At 57.8% G+C, this 23,402-nt stretch overlaps 2 protein-coding genes across 2 annotated transcripts in view; both read right to left on the minus strand.

The window, feature by feature from the left end:
* Nucleotides 1-44: 44 nt before the first annotated feature.
* Nucleotides 45-2,368, minus strand: PFDN5 (prefoldin subunit 5; the record flags this gene model as incomplete). The annotated part of the gene is made up of 4 exons (XM_071418873.1): nucleotides 2,239-2,368; nucleotides 1,546-1,648; nucleotides 455-486; nucleotides 45-305 (listed from the first exon to the last, which is right to left on the minus strand). Coding segments are annotated over exons 1-4 (468 nt in total), but the record flags the coding sequence as incomplete, so codon positions are not given.
* Nucleotides 2,369-2,714: 346 nt separating this feature from the next.
* ESPL1 (extra spindle pole bodies like 1, separase) overlaps nucleotides 2,715-23,402 on the minus strand; it is a 41,450-nt gene continuing 20,762 nt past the window's right edge. The window contains exons 17-32 of the mRNA XM_071418870.1: nucleotides 22,880-22,989; nucleotides 21,086-21,924; nucleotides 20,018-21,013; nucleotides 18,413-19,046; nucleotides 18,236-18,319; nucleotides 17,002-17,233; nucleotides 15,783-15,994; nucleotides 14,766-14,893; nucleotides 13,611-13,733; nucleotides 12,442-12,603; nucleotides 11,105-11,266; nucleotides 10,126-10,230; nucleotides 8,839-8,951; nucleotides 7,917-8,000; nucleotides 5,666-5,830; nucleotides 2,715-4,202 (exon numbers count right to left, since the gene is read on the minus strand). Coding sequence (XP_071274971.1) covers nucleotides 4,001-4,202; nucleotides 5,666-5,830; nucleotides 7,917-8,000; nucleotides 8,839-8,951; nucleotides 10,126-10,230; nucleotides 11,105-11,266; nucleotides 12,442-12,603; nucleotides 13,611-13,733; nucleotides 14,766-14,893; nucleotides 15,783-15,994; nucleotides 17,002-17,233; nucleotides 18,236-18,319; nucleotides 18,413-19,046; nucleotides 20,018-21,013; nucleotides 21,086-21,924; nucleotides 22,880-22,989 — 4,351 coding nt within the window. The 3' untranslated portion in view covers nucleotides 2,715-4,000. The remainder of the gene's footprint in view (nucleotides 4,203-5,665; nucleotides 5,831-7,916; nucleotides 8,001-8,838; nucleotides 8,952-10,125; nucleotides 10,231-11,104; nucleotides 11,267-12,441; nucleotides 12,604-13,610; nucleotides 13,734-14,765; nucleotides 14,894-15,782; nucleotides 15,995-17,001; nucleotides 17,234-18,235; nucleotides 18,320-18,412; nucleotides 19,047-20,017; nucleotides 21,014-21,085; nucleotides 21,925-22,879; nucleotides 22,990-23,402) is intronic.

A 23,402-nucleotide genomic window follows, 5' to 3' on the forward strand; every position in this document is an offset into this window, starting at 1 on the left:
TTGGAGGGAAAATTGGGGAAAAATTGGGGGAAAATTGGGGGGAAATTGGGGGGGAAATTTTGGGAAAATTGGGGGGAAATTGGGGGGAAAAAAAAGGAAAAAATGGGGGGAAATGGGGGGAAATAAGGGAAAAAATGGGTGGGAAATGGGGTGGGAAAGTGGGGAAGGGGGAGATGGGGCGGAGGGGTGGCAATGGGGGTCCCCAGCCCCCCCAAACGCCCCCTCCCCACCTTCTCCACGTAGTACCCGGTGCCCACGTCCACCAGCACCGTCCGTGTGTCCTGCAGCTTGCCTGGCACGTACATCTGGGGGGTCATGGAAAACGGGGGGCACAGGGGGGGTACAGGGGGGGTACAGGGGGTACAGGGGGCACACAGGGGGTACAGGGGGTACAGGGGGGCACCCACCACCCCCCCAGGGGCTTTGGGGGCTCCCAGGAGCAGCCAAAGGATACGGAGCTGGTGAGAGGCACCAGGAGGTCCTTGCCTGTGGAAAAGGGGGGGTCAGGATCCCTCAAAGAGCCCCAAAATCCCCAAAAATCCCCAAAAAACCCCAAAATCCCCTCCCCGGGGTCTGCTCGGCTTTGGGGACCCCATTGGGGTTTGGGGTTTAGGAGCCGCCCCTGGTTTGGGGGAACCTCATTAGGATTTGGGGTTTAGGAACCACCCCTGGGTTTGGGGCTCCCCATCAGGATTTGGGGCTCCCCCATTAGGATTTGGGGTTTAGGAACCAGCCCTGGTTCTGGGGTACCCTCATTAGGATTTGGGGATCCCCCATCAGGATTTGGGGTTTAGGAATCACCCCTGGTTTTGGGGACCCTCATTAGGATTTGGGGTTTAGGAGCCACCCCTGGGTTTGGGGGTCCCCATTAGGATTTGGGGCTCCCCCATCAGGATTTGGGGTTTAGGAGCCACCCCTGGTTTTGGGGTCCCCATCAGGATTCAGGGTTTAGGAACCAGCCCTGATTTGGGGAACCTCATTAGGATTTGGGGTTTAGGAGCCACCCCTGGGTTTGGGGTACTCATTAGGATTTGGGGTCCCCATCAGGATTTGGGGCTCCCCATTAGGATTTGGGGCTCTCCCCCAGCTCCCTCTGGGTTTGGGGACCCCCCTTGAGTTGGGGACCCCCCCCCCTCCCCATTAAGATTTGGGGACCCTCCCCATGCTGGGGACCCCCCTTAGGTTTGGGGAACCCCCTCAGAATTTCCCCCACCCCCCCCCCTCAGGATTCCCATCAAGATTTGGGGACCCTCCCCACCTTTTGACCCCCCCCCCAATCAGAATTTGGGGGATCTCCCCCATAATTTAGGATCCCACCCCTTTAATACTTGGGACCCCCCCCTCCCCCGGATTTTGGGGGAAAATTTGGGACACCCCAAATCCAAATTTGCACTCCCCACAATTCACAGACCTCCCGTAGGATTCACAGCTCCCCATCACAATTTGGGGGCTCCCCCCACATTTTAAACCCCCGGATCCAGACTTGGGGGATTTTGGGGAGCCCCCCCATGAAGATTTTGGGGTTTTTTTTTGGGGTTCCCTCACCCTCGTTGCCTTTGTGCAGCACATTCAGGCACTCCTTGGCCTCCACGAACTTGGTCTGCACCACCTTGAGCTGCGCCAGGGACGAGGACAGGAACTCCACCTCCTGCGGGGATTTTGGGGGGTCCCGGGGGTTTGGGGGGGTCCCAGCACTGAGGGGAGACCCCCGGGGTCGGGAATGGGCCCAAAGGGATGAGGAGGAAGCGACGCTTTGTGGGGAGGGGGTCCCTGAAATTGGGGTGGGGGCCAAGGCCTGGGGGGCACCCAGAGCCTCCCCAACCCCAGAGCCCCCCAAATTCCCCTGCGGCCCCTCATGATCTGCCCCAGCTGCGACCCTCAGGACCCCCAAAACACCCCCAAACACCCCCAAAACACCCCCAGCCCTCATCCGGCCGGGACCCCCCCGACCCCCAGGCCTCAGGATCCCCCTCAGGACCCCCAAAACGCCCCCAAGCCCCCCCGGAGCCCCCCCAGCCAGGACCCCCCGACCCCCAAACCCCCCTCAGGACCCCAAAACCCCCCCAAACCCTCGCAGCCCCGCCCCAGCCAGGACCCCCCGACCCCCAAACCCCCCTCAGGACCCTCCCATCCCCGCATCTCCTCCACCCACGCTCCCCCCGCATCCCCTACCGGGACCCCTTCCCTCTCCACGACCCCCAAAACCTTCCCCAAGCCCCTTCCCGAGCTCCCCCGGACCTGTTCCAGCTGCCCCTTGAGCAGCTCCAGCTGGGGCAGCCCCAATTCCCCCACGCTCACGGCCTGCGCCATCTTGGAGCGCCCGCCCTCAGCCGGGGCCGCGCCCACCGCCACAGCGGCCCCTGGCGGCTCGGAGGACCGGGCCCCGCCACCCGTGAGGGCGCCCCCTGGCGGCTTGGAGGACCGGGCCCCACCACCCGTGAGGGCGCCCCTGGCGGCTCGGAGGACCGGGCCCCACCACCCGTGAGGGCGCCCCTGGCGGCTCGGAGGACCGGGCCCCACCACCCGTGAGGGCGCCCCTGGCGGCTCGGAGGACCGGGCCGGGGTCCTGAGACAGCGCCCCCCGGCGGCTCGGATTGGGGGGAGTCCAGGAAAAGATTTTTGGGGGGTCCAGGAGAAATTTGGGGGGCCCAGAAGAGATTTTGGGGGGCCCAGAAAGACTCAGGAGGGGTCAGTGCAGAGGCAGCAGTTTTATTGTTGCGAAACAGGCAAATAAAAAACAAATTTTGTTAAAAACGTCGTTAAAATTTGGTTAAAATTAAGGCAATTCCAACCCTCCCCTCTCCCCTTCAGACAGCCCAAAAGTCGCCGCGGGGTGTAAGCCCCAAAGTTGTCAACAGAGGTAAATGGGGGGACCCCAAAAAGAAACAAATGGGGGACTGCAAAGGCCACAGGTGGATCCCAAAAGTGATGGGAAGACCCCAAAACTCCCCCCAGGCAATGGGGGCACTCCATTGCACTGGAGTGCCCCTCACTATAAATATAAATAACGTGGAGGGACCCCAAAGATGCCAAAGGGACCCCAAACCCTCACTCCTGGCAATGGGGGAACCCCAAAGGGACCCCAAATCTTCACTCTAGGGCAGCTCTGGGTAATGGGGGAACCCCAAAGGTACCAAAGGGACCCCAAACCTTCACTCCAAGCAATGGGGGAACCCCAAAAACACCAAAGGGACCCCAAACCTTCACTCCAGGGCAGCTCTGGGCAATGGGGGAACCTCAACACCACCAAAGGGACCCCAAACCTTCACTCCCGGCAATGGGGGAACCCCAAACCCTCACTGTAAGTAATGGGGGAACCCCAAAAGGATCCCAAACCTTCACTCCAGGCAATGGGGGAACCCCAAAGGGACCCCAAACCCTCACTCCGGGCAATGGGGGAACCCCAAACCCTCACTGTAAGTAATGGGGGAACCCCAAAGGGACCCTAAATCCTCACTCCAGGCAATGGGGGAACCCCAAACCTTCACTCTAAGTAATGGGGGAACCCCAAAGGGACCCCAAACCCTCACTGTAAGTAATGGGGGAACCTCAAATGGACCCTAAATCCTCACTCCAGGCAATGGGGGAACCCCACAAACCCCAAAGGGACCCCCAACCCTCACTCCCGGCAATGGGGGAACCCCAAAGGGACCCCCAACCCTCACTCCCGGCAATGGGGGAACCCCAAACCTTCACTCCAGGCAATGGGGGAACCCCAAAAGCACCAAAGGGACCTCAAACCCTCACTGTAAGTAATGGGGGAACCCCAAAGGGACCCTAAATCCTCACTCCAGGCAATGGAGGAACCCCACAAACCCCAAAGGGACCCCCAACCCTCACTCCCGGCAATGGGGGAACCCCCAACCCTCACTCCCGGCAATGGGGGGACCCCAAAGGGACCCCCAACCCTCACTCCCGGCAATGGAGGGACCCCCAACCCTCACTCCCGGCAATGGGGACCCCCAGAATCACCGAGGCCCCCCCAGACTGTGCGCCCCCCTCAGCAGAGGCTGACCGGGAGCCCGTAGGCCACGGGGGCGGCCCCGATGAGGGATTTGAGGCGCGGGGCCTGGCGGGCCTGGGCCAGCTGGGCCAGCAGGGGGGTCCCGGGGCCGCCCCCCAGCCACCCCCGCAGCAGCGCCTGCGCCAGCCGGTCCAGGTCCCGGTCCGTGACATCCCACAGGTTCCCCAGCACCAGCGGGCTGGAAACGGGCAGGGGAGAGCCCAAAACGGGGTGTGAGACCCCGGGGACAGAGAGAGAGACACCCCAAAAACAGAGAGACACCCCAAATACAGAGAGAGACACCCCAGAAACAGAGAGAGAGACACCCCAAAAACAGAGAGACACCCCAAGTACAGAGAGACACCCCAGAAACAGAGAGAGAGACACCCCAAAAACAGAGAGAGACACACCCCAAATACAGAGAGAGACACCCCAAATACAGAGAGAGAGATACACCCCAAAAACAGAGAGAGATACACCCCAAAAACAGAGAGAGACACCCCAAATACAGAGAGAGACACACCCCAAATACAGAGAGAGATACACCCCAAATACAGAGAGAGAGACACCCCAAATACAGAGAGAGACACACCCCAAAAACAGAGAGAGATACACCCCAAATACAGAGAGAGAGACACCTCAAAAACAGAGAGAGACACACCCCAAATACAGAGAGACCCCAAAACGGGGCTGTGAGCACAAGGAGATCCCCCAAAAGTAAAGAGACACCCCAGAGCCCCAAATCCCCCCCCAAACTCAGCACCCAGAGCCCCCCATGAAAACCCAGAGCCCTCAAAACCCTCCAGAGCTCCCTAAACCCCCAAATCCCAAACCCCGAAACCTCCAACCCTCAATCCCCCAAATCCCAGACCCTCAATTCCAGTCCCCCAAATCCCAAACCTGCAATCCCAAAACCACCCGTTCCCAATCCCCACCTCCAAACTCCCAATCCCCCAAGTACCAATCCCCAACTCCAACCCCCAAATTCCAAATCCCCAAACTCCAAACTCCAAATCCCCCAATCCTCAACCCCCAAACCCCCAATCCCCAAACCCTAATCCCCAAACCTCCAACCCTCAATCCCCCAAATCCCAAACCCTCATTGTCCAAATCCCCAAACCCCAAATCCCAAATCCCCAAGTCCCAAACCCCAACTCCAAGCCCCAAATTCCAAATCCCCAAACTCCAAACTCCAAATCCCCCAAACCTCAACCCCCAAACCCCCAATCCCCAAACCTCCAACCCTCAATCCCCCAAACCCCCATTGTCCAAATCCCAAACCCCAAACTCCAAACCCCCCAATCCCAAAACCCCCAAACCCTCAATCCCCAAACCCCAATCCCCAAACCCCCAAATTCCAAATCCCCAAACCTCAAATCCCCCAATCCTCAACCCCCAAATCCCCAATCCCCAATCCCCAATCCCCAAACCTCCAACCCTCAATCCCCCACATCCCAAACCCTCATTATCCAAATCCCCAAACCCCAAATTCCAAATCCCCAAACCCCAATCCCCAAACCTCCAACCCTCAATCCCCCAAATCCCAAACCCCCAAATCCCCAAACCCCAAATCCCAAACCCCAAATCCCCAAACCCCTCACCCCAAACCCCAAACCCCAAATCCCCAAATCCCAAACCCCAAACCCCTCACCCCAGACTCACCACCCGGCCAGGACGAACTTGAGGACGGTGCCCGAGGGCTCGAGCGGCCCCTGCGGGGCCAGGGCGGCGCTGGAGCAGCCGAAGAGCAGAACCACGGCCCGGCAGGGGAGGCGAGCGAGGCTCTGCCCGTCCAGGAGCCGCGCCCCCGCCCCGTGCCCGGCGTAGCTGCAGGAACGGGTCCCAGATCAGCCAAAATCAGCCCAAAATCAGCCCCAAATCAGCCCCAAATCTGACCCCAAAATCAGCAAGGAACACTCAAAAAAAACATTTAAAAATACCCCAAAATCAGCCCCAAATCTGACCCCAAATCAGCCCCAAATCTGACCCCAAAATCAGCAAGGAACACTCAAAAAAACCATTTAAAAATACCCCAAAATCAGCCCCAAATCTGACCCCAAATCAGCCCCAAATCTGACCCCAAAATCAGCAAGGAACACTCAAAAAAAACCCCTTAAAAATACCCCAAAATCAGCCCAAAATCAGCCCCAAATCAGCCCCAAACCCAGCCGTGCCAGGCTCTGCCCGTCCAGGAGCCGCGCCCCCGCCCCGTGCCTGGCGTAGCTGCAGGTCCCAAATCGGCCAAAATCAGCCCAAAATCAGCTCTAGATCAGCCCTAAATCAGCCCCAAATCAGCCCCAAATCAGCCCAAAATCAGCCCAAAATCTGACCCCAAAATCAACCCCAAATCTGACCCCAAAATCAGCAAGGAACACTCAAAAAAACCCCCTTAAAAATACCCCAAAACCGACCCCAAAATCAGCCCCAAATCAGCCCAAAATCAGCCCCAAAATCAGCCCAAAATCCAGCCCCAAACGTCCCTAAAATGGAACCCCAAATCTCCCCAATATCCAACCCCAAATCAGCCCCAGATCCCCCCCTAATCAGCCCCAAATCCACCCCAAATTCCTCCTAATCCAACCCCAAATGTCCCTAAAATTCAACCCCAAATCCAACCCCAAATCGCCCCAAAATCCAACCCCAAATCTGGCCCCAAATCCAGTCCTGAATCAGCCCCAAATCCAACCCCAAATCAGCCCCAAAATTCCCCAATATCCAACCCCAAATCCCCCCCAATATCCAGCCCCAAATCCACCCCAAATCAGCCCCAAATTCCCCCATATCCAAACCCAAATGTCCCTAAAATTCAACCCCAAATTCCAGCCCCAAATCGTCCAAAATCCAACCCCAAATCCCCCCCCACATCAGCCCCAAATCCACCCCAAATCAGCCCCAAATTCCTCCATATCCAACCCAAAATGTCCCTAAAATTCAACCCCAAATCCAACCCCAAATGCTCCCCAAAATCCCACCCCAAATCTCCCCAATATCCAGCCCCAAATCCACCCCAAATCAGCCCCAAATCGGCCCCAAATTCCTCCATATCCAACCCCAAATGTCCCTAAAATTCAACCCCAAATTCCAGCCCCAAATCGCCCCAAAATCCAACCCCAAATCAGCCCCAAATCCTCCCAATATCCAACCCCAAATCAGTCCCAAATCGGCCCCAAATTCCCCCATATTCAACCCCAAATGTCCCTAAAATTCAACCCCAAATCCAACCCCAAATGCTCCCAAAATCCAACCCCAAATCCCCTCAAATTCCAACCCCAAATCCCCTCAATATCCAACTCCAAATCCCCCCCACATCAGCCCCAAATCCACCCCAAATCGGCCCCAAATCCGCCCCAAATCAGCCCCAAATTCCCCCATATCCAACCCCAAATGTCCCTAAAATCCAACCCCAAATTCCAGCCCCAAATCGTCCCAAAATCCCACCCCAAATCCACTCAATATCCAACCCCAAATCTCCCCAATATCCAGCCCCAAATCCACCCCAAATCAGCCCCAAGTTCCCCCATATCCAACCCCAAATGTCCCTAAAATTCAACCCCAAATTCCAGCCCCAAATCGTCCAAAATCCAACCCCAAATCCCCCCCCACATCAGCCCCAAATCCACCCCAAATCAGCCCCAAATTCCTCCATATCCAACCCCAAATGTCCCTAAAATCCAACCCCAAATCCCATCCCAAACCCCCCCAAAATCCCACCCCAAATCCACTCAATATCCAACCCCAAATCTCCCCAATATCCAGCCCCAAATCCACCCCAAATCAGCCCCAAATCAGCCCCAAATTCCCCCATATCCAACCCCAAATGTCCCTAAAATCCAACCCCAAATTCCAGCCCCAAATCCCCCCAAAATCCAACCCCAAAATCCCGCCCCAGAGCCGTTTTTAGGGTTTTTCTCACATGTAGAGGTCGCGCTCCCCCAGCGCCTCCTGCAGCTGCTGCGGGGCCGGCGCCGCCCCCGAGACCCCGCGCCAGCCGGGCTCGCTGGGAAACGGGGGAAAAACGGGGGAAAAAACGGCAAAAACGGGAAAATCGGGATGGGAGAAGGAAAACGGGGGGAAAGGAGGCGGGGCTTGGGGTGCAGGAACCAAAATTGGGGAAAAATGGGGCAGGGTTTGGGGTGCAGGAACCAAAACTGGGGAAAAAATGGGCAGGGTTTGGGGTGCAGGAACCAAAATTGGGGAAAAAGGGGCAGGGTTTGGGGTGCAGGAACCAAAATTGGGGAAAAAGGGGCAGAGTTTGGGGTGCAGGAACCAAAATTGGGGAAAAAGGGGCAGAGTTTGGGGTGCAGGAACCAAAACTGGGGAAAAATGGGCAGGGTTTGGGGTTCCCAGAGAGGTTTTGGGGTCCTAGGGGGGGTTTTGTGGATTCTGGGAGGATTTTTGGGGTCCCAGGGTTTTTTTTTTGGGGATCCCAGAGGTGGTTTTGGGGTCCTGGAGGGGAATTTTGGGATTCTGGGGGGATTTTTGGGGTCCCAGGGGGATTTTTGGGGTCCTGGAGGGGATTTTTGGGATCCCAGAGATGTTTTTGGGATTTTAGGGAGGATTTCGGGGTCCCTGGGGGGATTTTGGGGTCCTGGAGATGATTTTTGGGATCCCAGAGGGTTTTTAGGGTCCTGGAGGGGATTTTTGGGATCCCAGGGGGTTTTTAGGGTCCTGGAGAGGATTTTTGGGATCCCAGGGGTGTTTTTGGGGTCCTGGAGAGGATTTTTGGGGTCCCAGGGGGTTTTTGGGGTCCTGGAGGGGATTTTTGGTATCCCAGGGGTGTTTTTGGGGTCCTGGAGATGATTTTTGGGGTCCCAGGGGTGTTTTTGGGGTGGCACCTCTCGAACCAGGCCCGGAACCTCTCCTCGGTGCCGCCCAGGTCCCGCTGTGGGTTCAGGACGTAGAAGGCGTTTCTGGGGTTCACGCCCCGGCTCAGCACCGAGCCCGGGCGCTGCAGGGGAAACGCCGGGGACTGAGGGACCCCGAAACGGGGAACGGCTCCCAGGTGTGTCCCCAGGTGTGTCCCCAGGTGTGTCCCCAGTCCCAGGTGTGCCCCCTGTCCCCAGGTGTGCCCCCAATCCCAGGTGTGTCCCCAGTCCCAGATGTGTGTGCCCAATCCCAGGTGTGTCCCAGGTGTGCCCCCAATCCCAGGTGTGTCGCCAGGTGTGTCCCCAGATGTGTGTCCCTGTCCCCAGGTGTGTCCCTGTCCCCAGGTGTGTCCCAGGTGTGTGTCCCTGTCCCAGGTGTGTCCCAATCCCAGGTGTGTCCCTGTCCCCAGGTGTGTCCCCAGTCCCAGGTGTGTCCCCAGGTGTGTTCCTGTCCCCAGGTGTGCCCCTGTCCCCAGGTGTGTCCCCAATCCCAGGGGTGTGTCCCTGTCCCCAGGTGTGTCCCCAATCCCAGGTGTGTCCCCAGGTGTGTCCCCTGTCCCCAGGTGTGTGTGCCCAATCCCAGGTGTGTGTCCCTGTCCCCAGGTGTGTCCCTGTCCCCAGGGGTGTCCCAGGTGTCCCCCGGCTGTGTGTCCCTGTCCCCAGGTGTGTCCCCAGGTGTGTTCCTGTCCCCAGGTGTGTGTCCCTGTCCCCAGGGGTGTCCCCAGATGTGTCCCTGTCCCAGGTGTGTGTCCCCAATCCCAGGTGTGTTCCAGGTGTCCCCCAGGTGTGTGTCCAGGTCCCAGGTGTGTGTCCCCAATCCCAGGGGTTTGTGGCTGTCCCCAGGTGTGTCCCTGTCCCCGGGTGTGTTCCAGCTGTCCCCAGGTGTGTCCCTGTCCCCCAGGTGTGTCCCCGTACCTGCCGTGCCAAGCTGTAGCGCAGCAGGAAGCGCAGCCCCGGCAGGGTTGTGTCCCTGTCCCCAGGTGTGTCCCAGCTGTCCCAGGTGTGTCCCTGTCCCCAGGTGTGTGTCCCAGCTGTCCCCAGGTGTGTCCCCGTACCTGCCGTGCCAGGCCGTAGCGCAGCAGGAAGCGCAGCCCCAGCCGGGTTGTGTCCCTGTCCCCAGGTGTGTGTCCCCAATCCCAGGTGTGTGTCCCTGTCCCCAGGTGTGTCCCAGGTGTGTGTCCCCAATCCCAGGTGTGTCCCAGCTGTCCCAGGTGTGTCCCAGCTGTCCCCAGGTGTGTCCCAGGTGTGTCCCTGTACCTGCCGTGCCAGGCCGTAGCGCAGCAGGAAGCGCAGCCCCGGCAGCCGCGTCACCGGAACGTTCCGGAGGGTCCCGGAGCTCTCCCAGGGGAGCCGCTGCAGGTGCTGGGACGGGGACAGGGACAACGTGAGGGGATGGAGAGGAGGAGGAGGAGGAGGAAGAGAAAGTGAGGAAAAGAAGGAAGAGGAGGAGGAAGAAGAGGAAAGAGGAGAAAGGAGGAGGGAAGAGGAGGAGGGAAGAGGAAGGAAAAAGGAGGAAGAAGAAAAGGGGGAAGAAGAAAAAGGAGGAGGAAAAAGGAGGAGGAAAAAGGAGGAGGGAAAAGGAGGAGGGAAAAGGAGGAGGAAAAAGGAGGAGGAAAAAGGAGGAGGGAAAAGGAGGAGGGAAAAGGAGGAGGGAAAAGGAGGAGGAAAAAGGAGGAGGGAAAAGGAGGAGGAAAAAGGAGGAGGAAAAAGGAGGAGGAAAAAGGAGGAGGGAAAAGGAGGAGGGAAAAGGAGGAGGGAAAAGGAGGAGGAAGAGAGGAAGGGAAAGGGAAGCGGGAGTAGGGGGAAGAGCAGGAAAGGGAAGTGGGGAAAAGGAGGAGTGAAAGGAAAGTGGGAGTAGGGAGGAGGAAGAGAAGGAGGAAGAGGAGGAAAAGGAAGAGAAAGTGGGGAAAAGGAGGAGGAAGAGAAGACGGAAAAGGGAAGTGGGAGTAGGGGGAAGAGCAGGAAAGGGAAGTGGGGAAAAGGAGGAGGGAAAGGAAAGTGGGAGTAGGGAGAAGAGGAGGAAGAGAAGGAGGAAGAGGAGGAAGAGAAAGTGGGGAAAAGGAGGAGGAAAGGAGGAGGAAGAGAGGAAGGGAAAGGGAAGCAGGAGTAGGGGGAAGAGCAGGAGAAGGAAGTGGGGAAAAGGAGGAGGAAGAGAAGAAGGGAAAGGGAAGCGGGAGTAGGGGGAAGAGGAAGAGGAGGGAAGGGAGGTGGGGATGGATGAAGGCCGGGCTCTCACCCTGTCCAGCAGCAGCACCAGGGACCCCGCGCTGCCCCCGGGGCCCTCCCGGCGCCGCTCCAGGGCCTCGTCCAGCAGCAGCCGCGCCCGCAGCGGCCGGGCCGGACACAGCGCCAGGGCCAGGGCCTGGACATCGGCCGGACACAGCACCGACAGCAGCACCTGGGGACGGACAGGGACAGTTCCCAAAATGTGGGATCAGAACCCAAAAATCCGGGAGCAGAACCCCAAAATGTGGGAGCAGAACCCCAAAATGTGGGATCAGAACCCCCCTGGACACAGCGCCAGGGCCAGGGCCCGGACATCGGCCGGACACAGCACCGACAGAAGCACCTGGGGATGGACAGGGACAGTTCCCAAAATCCGGGAGCAGAACCCCAAAATGTGGGATCAGAACCCCAAAATATGGAAGCAGAACCCCAAAATATGGAAGCAGAACCCCAAAATGTGGGAGCAGAACCCCCCTGGACACAGGGCTGTGGCCAGAGCCCGGACATCGGCCGGGGACAGCACTGACAGCAGCACCTGGGGATGGACAGGGACAGTTCCCAAAATCCGGGAGCAGAACCCCAAAATCCATGATAAGAACCCAAAAATCCGGGAGCAGAACCCCAAAATCCATGATAAGAACCCCAAAATGTGGGATCAGAACCCCCCTGGACACAGCGCCAGGGCCAGAGCCCGGACATCGGCCAGGGACAGCACTGCCAGCAGCACCTGGGGACAGACAGGGACAGTTCCCAAAATCCGGGAGCAGAACCCCAAAATGTGGGATCAGAACCCCAAAATCCATGATAAGAACCCAAAAATCCGGGAGCAGAACCCAAAAATCCGGGATAAGAACCCCAAAATTGGGAGCAGAACCCCAAAATCCATGATCAGAACCCCCAAATCCGGGATCAGAACCCAAAAATCTGGGATCAGACCCCCAAAATCCATGATAAGAACCCCCAAATCCAGGATCAGAACCCCAAAATGTGGGATCAGAGCCCCCCTGGGCACAGGGCTGTGGCCAGAGCCCGGACATCGGCCAGGGACAGCACTGCCAGCAGCACCTGGGGATGGAGAGGGACAGCTCCACAGGGAATTCCCAAAAAATGGGATCAGAATCCCAAAATGTGGGATCAGCAACCCAAAATCTGGGATCAGCACCCCCAAATTATGGGATCAGAACCCCAAAATCCAAGATCAGAACCCCAAAAATCCTGGGATCAGCGCCTCCAAATTGAAGGGTTACCACCCCAAACCCCAACTCCCAACTCCCAAATCCCAAACCCCAAATCCCAAACCCCAAATCCCAAACCCCAAATCCCAAACCCCAAACCCCAGCCCCATACCCGGAGCAGGGCGGGCTCGGGGCGCTCCCAGCCGCACTCCTGGAGCTCCTGGAGCAGCTGGGACAATTCCTGCTCATCCAGGGGGCAATTCCCGGGATCCCGGGGCAGCAGCAGCCCCCGCCAGCACCCCAAAACCTCCGAGTCCAGGCTCTGGATCAGGCTCTGGGGAAAGACACGGAATGGGAACGGGATCCCGACCCCAGAAACTCTGGGAATGCCACGGGAAAATCCCACAGGAATCCCTAAAGGAATCCCAGCAAAAATCCCAAAGGAAATCCCAGCAGGAATCCTGAAAGGGATCCCAGGGTGGGTTATGGGGTGGGTCAGGCCCCATTCCCAAGGGTTTTCCCGATATTTGGGGGTTTGGGAAAGTGGGAATCCCACAGGAATTCCAGTGTGAATCCCACAAAAAAATCCTGGGGGGAATCATAGGAAAAATCCCATCCCCAAGGGAATCCTACAGGGAATCCTACAGGGAATCCCAGGGAGGGTGGGTCAGGCCCCATTCCCAAGGGTTTTCCTAACATCTGGGGGTTTGGAAAAGTGGGAATCCACAGGGAAAATTCCACAGGGAATCTCAGGGAAAATCCCACAGGGAATCAAGGAAATCCCACAGGAATCCCAGGGAAAATCCCACAGGGAATCCCAGGGAAAATCCCACAGGAATCTCAGGGAAAATCCCACAGGGAATCAAGGAAATCCCACAGGAATCCCAGGGAAAATCCCACAGGGAATCAGGAAAATCCCATGGAATCTCAGGAGGATTTCCAGCGAAAACCCCATCAGGGATCCCAGGGAAAATCCCACAGGGAATCCCAGGGAAAATACCACAGGGAATCCTACAGGAATCTCAGGGCCAATCCCACAGGGAATCAGGAAAATCCCATGGAATCTCAGGGGGATTTTCCAGGGAAAATCCCATCAGGGATCCCAGGGAAAATCCCACAGGGAATCAGGAAAATCCCATTGAATCTCAGGGGGATTTTCAGGGAATCCCAGGGGAAATCCCACAGGGAATCAGGAAAATCCCATTGAATCCCAGGGGACTTTTCAGGGAATCCCAGGGGAGTTTTTCAGGGGGGCTTTTCCAGGGAATCCCAGGGGGGTTTTGGGGTGTTCCCAGCCCCGATCCCAAGGGTTTTTCCCGGTTTTTGGGGCCCCTGTCCCACCTGCATGCGCAGGTCCAGGCGGGATCGCCGCTCCCACCACTCCCGGCGCTCGGTGCAGGCGTTGACCTCGCGCTGCTCCCGCTGGATCCGCTCGAATTCCCGCAGGATCCCGCTCAGGGGGGCCTGGAATGGGACAGGAGGGGTTTGGGATCCCAGTCCCTGGAATTGGGAGGGATTTGGGATCCCAGTCCCTGGAATGGGGAGGGATTTGGGATCCCAGTCCCTGGAATTGGGAGGGGTTTGGGATCCCAGTCCCTGGAACTGGGGGGGATTTGGGATCCCAGTCCCTGGAACTGGGGGGGATTTGGGATCCCAGTCCCTGGAATTGGGAGGATAAGGACATGGATGAAGATAAGGATGAGGAAGAAGACGAGGAAAAGGAAGATGAGGAAAAGGAAGACGAGGAAGAAGACGAGGAAAAGGAAGATGAGGAAAAGGAAGACGAGGAAGAAGACGAGGAAGAAGATGAGGATGAAGACGAGGATGAAGATGAGGAAAAGGAAGAGGAAGAAGACGAGGAAGAAGACGAGGACGAAGATGAGGACGAAGATGAGGACGAAGATGAGGACGAAGATGAGGAAAAGGAAGACGAGGATGAAGATGAGGATGAAGACGAAGATGAAGATGAGGACAAAGATGAGGAAGAAGACGAGGAAAAGGAAGATGAGGATGAAGACGAGGAAGAGGACGAGGAAGAGGACGAGGATGAAGACGAGGACGAAGGCGAGGACAAAGATGAGGAAGAGGAAAAGGAAGACAAGGAATAGGAAGATGATGATGAAGAAAAGGATGAAGACGAGGACGAAGACGAGGATGAAGACGAGGACGAAGATGAGGACGAGGACAAGGAAGAGGATGAGGACGAAGATGAGGATGAAGATGAGGAAGAGGATGAGGAAGAGGATGAGGATGAAGGAGAGGATGAAGATGAGGATGAAGACGAGGACGAAGACGAGGAAGAAGACGAGGAAGAAGATGAGGATGAGGACAAGGAAGAGGATGAGGAAGAGCATGAAGATGAGGACGAAGATGAGGATGAAGACGAGGAAGAGGACGAGGAAGAGGACGAGGAAGAGGATGAGGCTGAAGACGAGGATGAAGACGAGGACAAGGATGAGGAAGAGGACGAGGCTGAAGACGAGGAGCCGCTGTGACCTGGCCGCGCTCGGTGGCGATGCGGACGCTGAGGGGCTCCTGGCCGCGCTCCAGCCGGGTCAGCAGCAGCGCGTCCCCGAGGGCGCCGGGCGTGGCACTGACCAGGCACAGCTGGCACACGGTGACACCTGAGGGGACACACCCAGCTCAGGAATTCTCCCAAAATTCCACCCCCATGGAATCCCCAAAAATGGAAAAAATTCCCAGACCAAAATCCCAACCATTCCCACCCCATCCGAGGCCACCTCCGTGTCCCCAGGGGTGGCACTGACCAGGCACAGCTGGCACACGGTGACACCTGAGGGGACACACCCAGCTCAGGAAACCCCCCCCCCAAAATTCCACCCCCATGGAATCCCCAAAAATGGAAAAAATTCCCAGACCAAAATTCCAACCATTCCCACCCCATCCGAGGCCACCAAATAACCCAAACTGGGAATTTGGGATTTTAGCCCCAAACTGGGAATTTGGGATCTCCCAGCCTGGAATTCCCAAGCAGGGAATTTGGGATTTTATCCTCAAACTGGAAATTTGGGCTTCCCCAATCCCCAAACTGGAAATTTGGGTTTTCCCAATCCCCACACTGGGAATTTGGGATTTTATCCCCAAACTGGGAATTTGGGATCTCCCAGCCTGGAATTCCCAAGCAGGGAATTTGGGATTTTATCCCCAAACTGGAAATTTGGGATCTCTCAATCCCCACACTGGAAATTTGGGCTTTCCCAACCCCTGGATGGGGAATTTGGGACCTCCCAATCCCCACACTGGGAATTTGGGATTTCCCATCCCCAAACTGGGAATTTGGGACCTCCCAACCCCTGGCTGGAGAATTTGAGATTTTTCCAATCCCCACACTGGGAATTTGGGATCTCCCAATCCCCACACTGGGAATTTGGGATCTCCCAATCCCCACACTGGGAATTTGGGACCTCCCAACCCCTGGATGGGGAATTTGGGATTTTCCCAATGCCCACACTGGGAATTTGGGATCTCCCAGCCCGGAACCCCAGCACTGACCGCTGGGAATCTTCTGGAGCTGCTCCCGGAACCGCTCCCGCTCCGCCGGCCCCAAACCCGCGGAGCTGAACTGGAAAAGCTCCTCGAGCTCAGCCAGGTGGGACTGGGAATCCTGGGAATTATCCTGGGAATCCTGGGAATCCAGGGAGAGGCCCCGGAGCTGATCCGAGATGTCCCCTCCAGCTGCTGCTGCTGCTGCTTTCCTCTTCTTCCTGTGGGGTCATCCCAAAATTCCTTGGGATGGGGATTTGGGGATGGGGGATACAGGAGAGGGATATGGGATTGGGATGTGGGATGGGGAAATGGGAGATGGGATGGGGATATGGGATACAGGATATGGGATGGGGATGTGGGATAAAAGATATGGGATGTGGGATGGGAATATGGGAGATGGGATGGGGATATGGGATAAAGGATATGGGATGAAAAATTTGGGATGTGGGATGGGAATATGGGAGATGGGATGTGGGATTGGGATATAGGATATGGGATGGGGATATAGGATATGGGATATGGGATATGGGATGGGGACATGGGATCTGGGATGAGCCCCATTCCCTGTTGGGATGTGGGATATGGGATGAGCCCCTTCCTTATGGGGGAATCCCCAGTGGGGACACTGGGAATGGGGACATTGGGAATGGGGACATTGGGAATGGCACCCAATGCCCTGGGGATGAAAGGAGGGGACACTGGAAGGGGACAGGGACATTGACACGGGGCACTGGAAGGGGCCATTGGAGGGGGACATTGGACAGGGACGGGGACACTGGGAAAGGGCCAAGGACACTGGCCAGGGCCACTGGGAAGGGATGGGGACACTGGACAGGGACACTGGAAAGGGACACTGGAAAAGGGAGGGGGACACTGGGAAGGGGACAAGGACACTGGGAAGGGACACTGGGAAAGGGACACTGGACAGGGATGGGGACACGGACACTGGGAAGGGGACAGGGACACTGGACAAGGAGACTGGACAGGGACACTGGGCAGGGACACTGGGAAGGGGACAGAGGACAGGGATGGGGACACTGGGAAAGGGACAGGGACACGGACAGGGACACTGGGAAGGGGACACTGGACAGGGGACACTGGACAGGGGACAGGGATAATGGAAAAGGGAGGGGGACACTGGGAAAGGGACAAGGACACTGGACAGGGACACTGGGCAGGGGACAGAGGACAGGGTGCCACCGGGAGGTGCCAGCCTGGGACCCACCGTGCCCTGGCGTGGACGATGGCCAGCAGCTGGTGGCGCATGGTGACACTGAGGGACTCTGCCAGCAGCCCCGCGGTGGCCAGCGGGTCCCTGTCCCCGAGGGCCATGGCCAGCAGCTGGCACAGCTGGGCATAGACTGAGCCCGGGGGGAAGTGACCGACCCAGGCCAGCGCCTCGGCCAGCAGGGACCGGACAGCGGCCAGAGAGGGGACAGCGGCCAGAGAGGGGACACCTGGGGGACAGAGGGGACAGCGGTCAGTGAGGGGGCACCTGTGGGACACAGGGGACAGTGTCCAGAGAGGGGACACCTGGGAAGGGACAGAGGGGACAGTGGTCAGTGAGGGGACAGTGTCCAGAGAGGGGACACCTGGGGGACAGAGGGGACAGTGGTCAGTGAGGGGACACCTGGGAAGGGACAGAGGGGACAATGGTCAGTGAGGGGCCACCTGTGGGGACAGAGGGGACAATGGGGACAGTGGTCAGTGGGGACAGAGGGGACAGTGGCCAGAGGGGACAGTGGTCAGTGAGGGGTCACCTGGGAGGGGACAGAGGGGACAGAGGTCAGTGGGGACAGAAGGGACAGTGGTCAGTGGGGACAGTGTCCAGTGAGAGGTCACCCAAGGGGACAGAGGTCACAGTGGTCAGTGAGGGGGGACAGAGGGGACAGAGGGGACAATGGTCAGTGGGGACAGTGTCCAGTGAGGGGGCACCTAGGGGGACAGAAGGGACAGTGGGGACAGTGGGGACAGTGGTCAGTAGGGACGGTGTCCAGTGAGGGGTCACCTGGAGGGGACAGAGGGGACAATGGTCAGTGAGGGGTCACCTGGGAGGGGACAGTGGGGACAGCGGTCAGTGAGGGGTCACCTGGGAGGGGACAGAGGTCACAGTGGTCAGTGGGGACAGGAAGGGTCAGAACAAGAGGGAAAGAGTTTGGGGGCAAGAAAGGAAAAGTTTGGGAGGAAAAGTTTTGGGGAAGAAGGGAAAATCTGGGGAAAGGAAGAAAAATTTGGGGAAAGGAAGAAAAATTTGGGGAAAGGAAAAAGTTCAGGAGAGGGAAGTCCTGAGAAAAAGAAGGAAAACTCCTGGAAAAGGAAGGAAAACTCCTGGAAAAGGAAGGAAAACTCCTGAGAAAAGGAAGGAAAACTCCTGGAAAAGTCAGGCCATGCCCAGCTGAGCCCCAAAATCCCAAAACCGCCCCAAAATTCCCCAAATCCTGCAAATTCCAGGTGCTCACCAGGCCGGGCAGATGGGTGGGGTCCCTCTGGATTTGGGGCTTCCCCCTTGTCCCCAATTCCTGGGATTTCCTCGCTGGCCCCACCTGGAAAAGATGGGGCAGGTTTGGGGTTAAAAAAGGCAATTTTGGGGTCACCACCAAGGTGAAACCCACCCCCCAAAAATCCCCCAAACTCACCTGGGGGCAGCGGGGGGAGCTCGAAGCTCAACTCTTCCTCCTCCTCCTCCTCTTCCTCCATGGCCCTCAGGGGGTCCCGCTCCTCAATCCCAGAAAATTCCCAGTTCCTTTTTTCCTCCAGGATTCCACTTTGGGGGTTCCCCCTCTCCTTCTTCTCCCGGGGACCCCCAGCCCGGCGGGGACCCCTGTTCTCCTTCTTTTCCTGAGGTTTTTTGGGTTTTCCCTTCTCCTTCTTTTCCGCGTTTTCCGTTTTGGGATCTCGCGGTTTTTCCGCGTTTTCCGCTTTGGGGTTTCCCCTTTTCCCCGCGTTTTCCATTTTGGGATTTCCTGGTTTTTCTGCATTTTCCACTCTGGGGTTTCCCCTTCTTTCCCTCTTTTCCAGAGCTGTTTGGGGGATGTCGTTTTCCTTCTTTTCCAGATTTTCCACGTGGTTGATTCCCCTTTTTTCCCTCTTTTTGGGGGTCCCCAGCTCCTTTCGGGGCCGCCCCCGCCGGGGCCGAGCCCCAATTCCTGGAGAATTCCCGGGGGATTTTTGGGGCTGAACCCTCCTCTTGGCACAGGAACTTTTCTGGGTGGTTTTGGGGGGATCTGGGGGAATTTGGGGCTCCTCGGGGTCGCTGTCACTGAATGTCACCTGAAAAAGGGAGGGGACAAAGGGGCTCAGCCCAAAATTTTCATCCCAAAATTTTTCCTCACACCCCCACTAAATTTCTCCCCCACCCCACTAAAATTTTCCTTCCTTTGCCAAAATTTCCTATCCCCAAACCTTCTCTCCTCACCATTTCCCCCTCAAATTTCCATCCCAAATTTCTCTTCCCAAACTTTTCCCCCCCAATCATTTCCTCCCAAAATTTTCCCATCCCAAACTTTCCCTCCTCCCAATTTCCCCCCCAAATTTCCATCCCCCAATTTCCCTCCCAATTTCTGCCCCTCAAAGCTTTGCCCCCCAAATTTCCCATCCCAAATTTCCCTTCCCAAACTTTCCCTTCCTCCTGATTTTCCCTCAAATTTCCCTTCCCAAACTTTTCCTCCCCCAAATTTTCCCACCCATCCCTCCCCAAATTTCCCTTCCCAAACTTTGCCTCCTCCCAGTTTCCCCATCCCAAATTTCCCTTCCCAAACTTTGCTTCCTCCCAATTTCCCTTCCCAAATTTCCCTCCCCAAACTTTCCCCCACCCCAAATTTTTCCTCCTCCTGATTTTCCCCTCCCAAATTTCCCTTCCCAAACTTTGCCTCCCCCAAATTTTCCCAGTCGTCCTTCCCCAAATTTCCCTTCCCAAACTTTGCCTCCTTCCAATTTCCCCATCCCAAATTTCCCTTCCCAAACTTTCCCCTCCTCCCAGTTTCCCCATCCCAAATTTCCCTTCCCAAACTTTGCCTCCTCCCAATTTCCCTTCCCAAATTTCCCTTCCCAAACTTTCCCCCCCGTCCCTCCCCAAATTTCCCTTCCCAAACTTTGCCTCCTCCCAACTTCCCCATCCCAAATTTCCCTTCCCAAATTTTCCCCCCCTCAAAATTTTCCCTCCTCCCGACTTCCCCCCCCCAAATTTCCCATCCCAAATTTCCTTTCCCCAATGCTTTCCCCCCAATCAAGCCCAAACTCACTCTGATGCGGGACTTGACCCTTCCTGGGATTTTGGGGGCCCTGCGGAGCCGGGAGCTGCCCCCGGGCGGGGAGGGCTCCTCGCTGAAGATGGTGAAGGGGGTCCTGGGCCCCCCCAGCAGCGCTTTTGGGGGCGCCCCCGATTTGGGGTGAGGGGTGCAGGGCCCCCCCGGCCGCAGGACAATGGGGGGAACCTCGGGGTCCGAGTCCCCGAGGGTGAAAACGTCCCCAGCTTTGGGGGGTTTCACTTTTGGGGTCTTCCCCGCCTTGGCTTTGGGGGCTTTGGCTTTTTGGGGTGCGGATTTGGGGGGAGCTTTGGGGGTTTTGTGGGGTTTGGAGGGGTCGGGCGGGGGCCGGGGGGTCCAGGCCTGGGCCAGGACATCGTCCACGGAGTGACCGAGGGCGGCGGCCGCGCGGCCCAGGGTGGCCACGGCTTTGGCCAGCAGCAGAGTGGCCACGGCCACCCCCAGGCCGGCCACGGGGGGACTCTGGGACCCCAGCAGGGTCAGTCCCCGCTCCAGCTCCTCGTCCCAAACGGGATGGGACTGGGACGGGCTGGCCAGGCTCTGGAGGGCCAGCGTGGAGTAGGCAGCGGCCACCAGCTCAGCCAGGGGGCCCGGGGGGCTGTCCCCAGGAGGGTCCCTGTCCCCAATGGTGTCCCCATTCCCAGAGGGGTCTGACACAGTCCTGTCCCCATCCCTGATGGTGTCCCCATTCCTAGAGGGGTCTCTGTCCCTGGAGGGATCCCACAGGTCTCTGTCCCCAAGGGTGTCCCCATTGCTGGAGAGGTCCTGCACACTCCTGTCCCCAGGAAGGTCCCTGTCCCCAGGATTGTCCCCGTCCCTGATGATGTCCCCATTCCCAGAGGGGTTCTGCTGATTTCTGTTCCCACTCCCAGGAATTCCCTTATCCCTGAAGGTGTCCCCATTCCCAGAGGGGTCTGACACAGTCCTGTCCCCATTCCTGACCATGTCCCCATTCCCAGAGGGGCCCTGCCGCTTCCTGTCCCCATTCCCAGGAGGAGCCCCCCTGTCCTTGCAGATGTCCCCATTCCCAGAGGGGTCTGACACAGTCCTGTCCCTGTCCCTGATGTCCCCATCCCCAGAGGGGTCTGGCACACTCCTGTCCCCATTCCTGACCATGTCCCCATCCCCAGAGGGGTCTGGCACACTCCTGTCCCCATTCCTGACCATGTCCCCATTCCCAGAGGGGTCTGACACACTCCTGTTCCTGTCCCTGATGTCCTCATTCCCAGGAATTCCCTTATCCTTGATGTCCCCATTCCCAGAGGGGTCTGGCACACTCCTGTCCCCATTCCTGACCATGTCCCCATTCCCAGGAGGAGCCCCCCTGTCCCTGCTGATGTCCCCATCCCCAGGAGGAGCCCCCCTGTCCCTGCTGATGTCCCCATTCCCAGGAGGAGCCCCCCTGTCCCCGCAGATGTCCCCACGCCCCACGCCCTGCACTCTGCCCCACAGCTCCCGTGCCAGGCGGGTGCCGGCGCTGGCGCACCGGGGCAGCACCTTCCTCACCAGGGCCAGCCCCGGTGCCACCTCCCCGGCCAGCAGCCACGTCCTGGCCTGTGCCAGGAGCCAGCGCAGCCCCAGGGCCACCAGGGCTGGGTCGCAGCAGAAGGAGCAGGGACATCCCGAGGGGTGGCTCAGGAATTCCAGACTTTTCCAGGCTTTTCTTCCCTTCAGCTCCGGCGAGGCCGTGAGGGCGTCCGGCTGCTCCGGGAGCGCGGCCGGGGCCAGGAGGGCCAGGGAGGGACCCTGCAGGAATTCCTCGTCCTCCTCCCCGCCAGGAACGGGGTCAGGAATGGGATCCAGGGGGCTCCTCCTCTCCAGGTGGCCCTTCCGGAGCTGGATCCTGGCCCGGCGCTGCCGAGGCTCCCGCCGGGGTTTGGGGTCTGGAATGGGAATTCAGGGAGGATTTGGGGTTTGGAGTCATGCAGGGAATGGGTCCCAGCAGGGTTTGGGTTCTGGAATGGGAATTCAGGGAGGATTTGGGGTTTGGAGTCATGCAGGGAATGGGTCCCATTGGGGTTTGGGTTCTGGAGTGGGAATTCAGGGAATGGGTCCCATTGGGGTTTGGGTTCTGGAGTGGGAATTCAGGGAATGGGTCCCATTGGGGTTTGGGTTCTGGAATGGGAATTCAGGGAGGATTTGGGGTTTGGAGTCATGCAGGGAATGGGTCCCATTGGGGTTTGGGTTCTGGAGTGGGAATTCAGGGAGGATTTGGAGTCATGCAGGGAATGGGTCCCATTGGGGTTTGGGTTCTGGAGTGGGAATACAGGGAGGATTTGGGGTTTGGAGTCATGCAGGGAATGGTTCCCAGTGGGGTTTGGGTTCTGGAATGGGATTTCAGGGAATGGGTCCCATTGGGGTTTGGGTTCTGGAATGGGAATTCAGGGAGGATTTGGGGTTTGGAGTCATGCAGGGAATGGTTCCCAGTGGGGTTTGGGTTCTGGAATTCAGGGAGGGTTTGGGGTTTGGAGTCATGCAGGGAATGGGTCCCAGGGGGGTTTAAGCTCTGGAGGGGAAGGAAGGGATGTTTGGGGTTCTCTTCCCAAAGGGATTGAACTCTGGAGGGGATAATTTGGGATTTTTCCAGCCCAAAGAGGGGTCTGGGAACCCGGATCCAACAGGTCCCAGATGGATTTTAACTCTGTGAAGGAAGGAGGGGAAAATTTGGGATTTTCCAATCCAAAGAAGGGTCCAAAAATTTGGATCTTGTCCGAGCCTGATCCTTCCCTCGGCCCCAACTGGGATCCCTGGAATTTCCCCCATTCCCAGATGGGATTTCCCCCATTCCCAGTGGGATTTCCCCCATTCCCAGTGGGATTTCCCCATCCCAGTGCTCACCAGTCTGTGGCTGGAGCAGGAACTGGGCGTGCTGGAGGTGGGCCTGGCTCAGCTCCAGCTCCCCCTGCTGCAGCTCCAGCTGGGACTGCAGCACCAGGAACCGCGCGCACCTGCGGGAAAACGAGGCAAAAATGGGAAAAATGGGAAAAAATGGGGGGGAAAATGGGAAAAAAGACCCCTCAGAGCCCACCAGAGCTGGGAGGGAGGTGGGAATGAGCTCCTGCCCCGCCATTCCTAAGGGATCCTCATCCCAATGATCCCAATGATGCCATTCCCAATCCCAGTGACCCCAATGACCCCGTTCCCAATCCCAGTGACCCCGTTCCCGATCCCAATGATCCCAATGACCCCATTCCCAATCCCAGTGACCCCAATGATGCCATTCCCAATCCCAGTGACCCCATTCCCAATCCAAATGACCCCAATGATCCCGTTCCCAATCCAAATGATCCCAATGACCACATTCCCAATCCCAATGACCACGTTCCCAATCCTGTTCCCAATGACCCCAATCCCATATTCC

This window comes from Agelaius tricolor, unplaced genomic scaffold, assembly GCF_023055355.1.
Source record: "Agelaius tricolor isolate 1412-34295 unplaced genomic scaffold, bAgeTri1.0.p SCAF_96, whole genome shotgun sequence".
NCBI lineage: Eukaryota > Metazoa > Chordata > Aves > Passeriformes > Icteridae > Agelaius > Agelaius tricolor.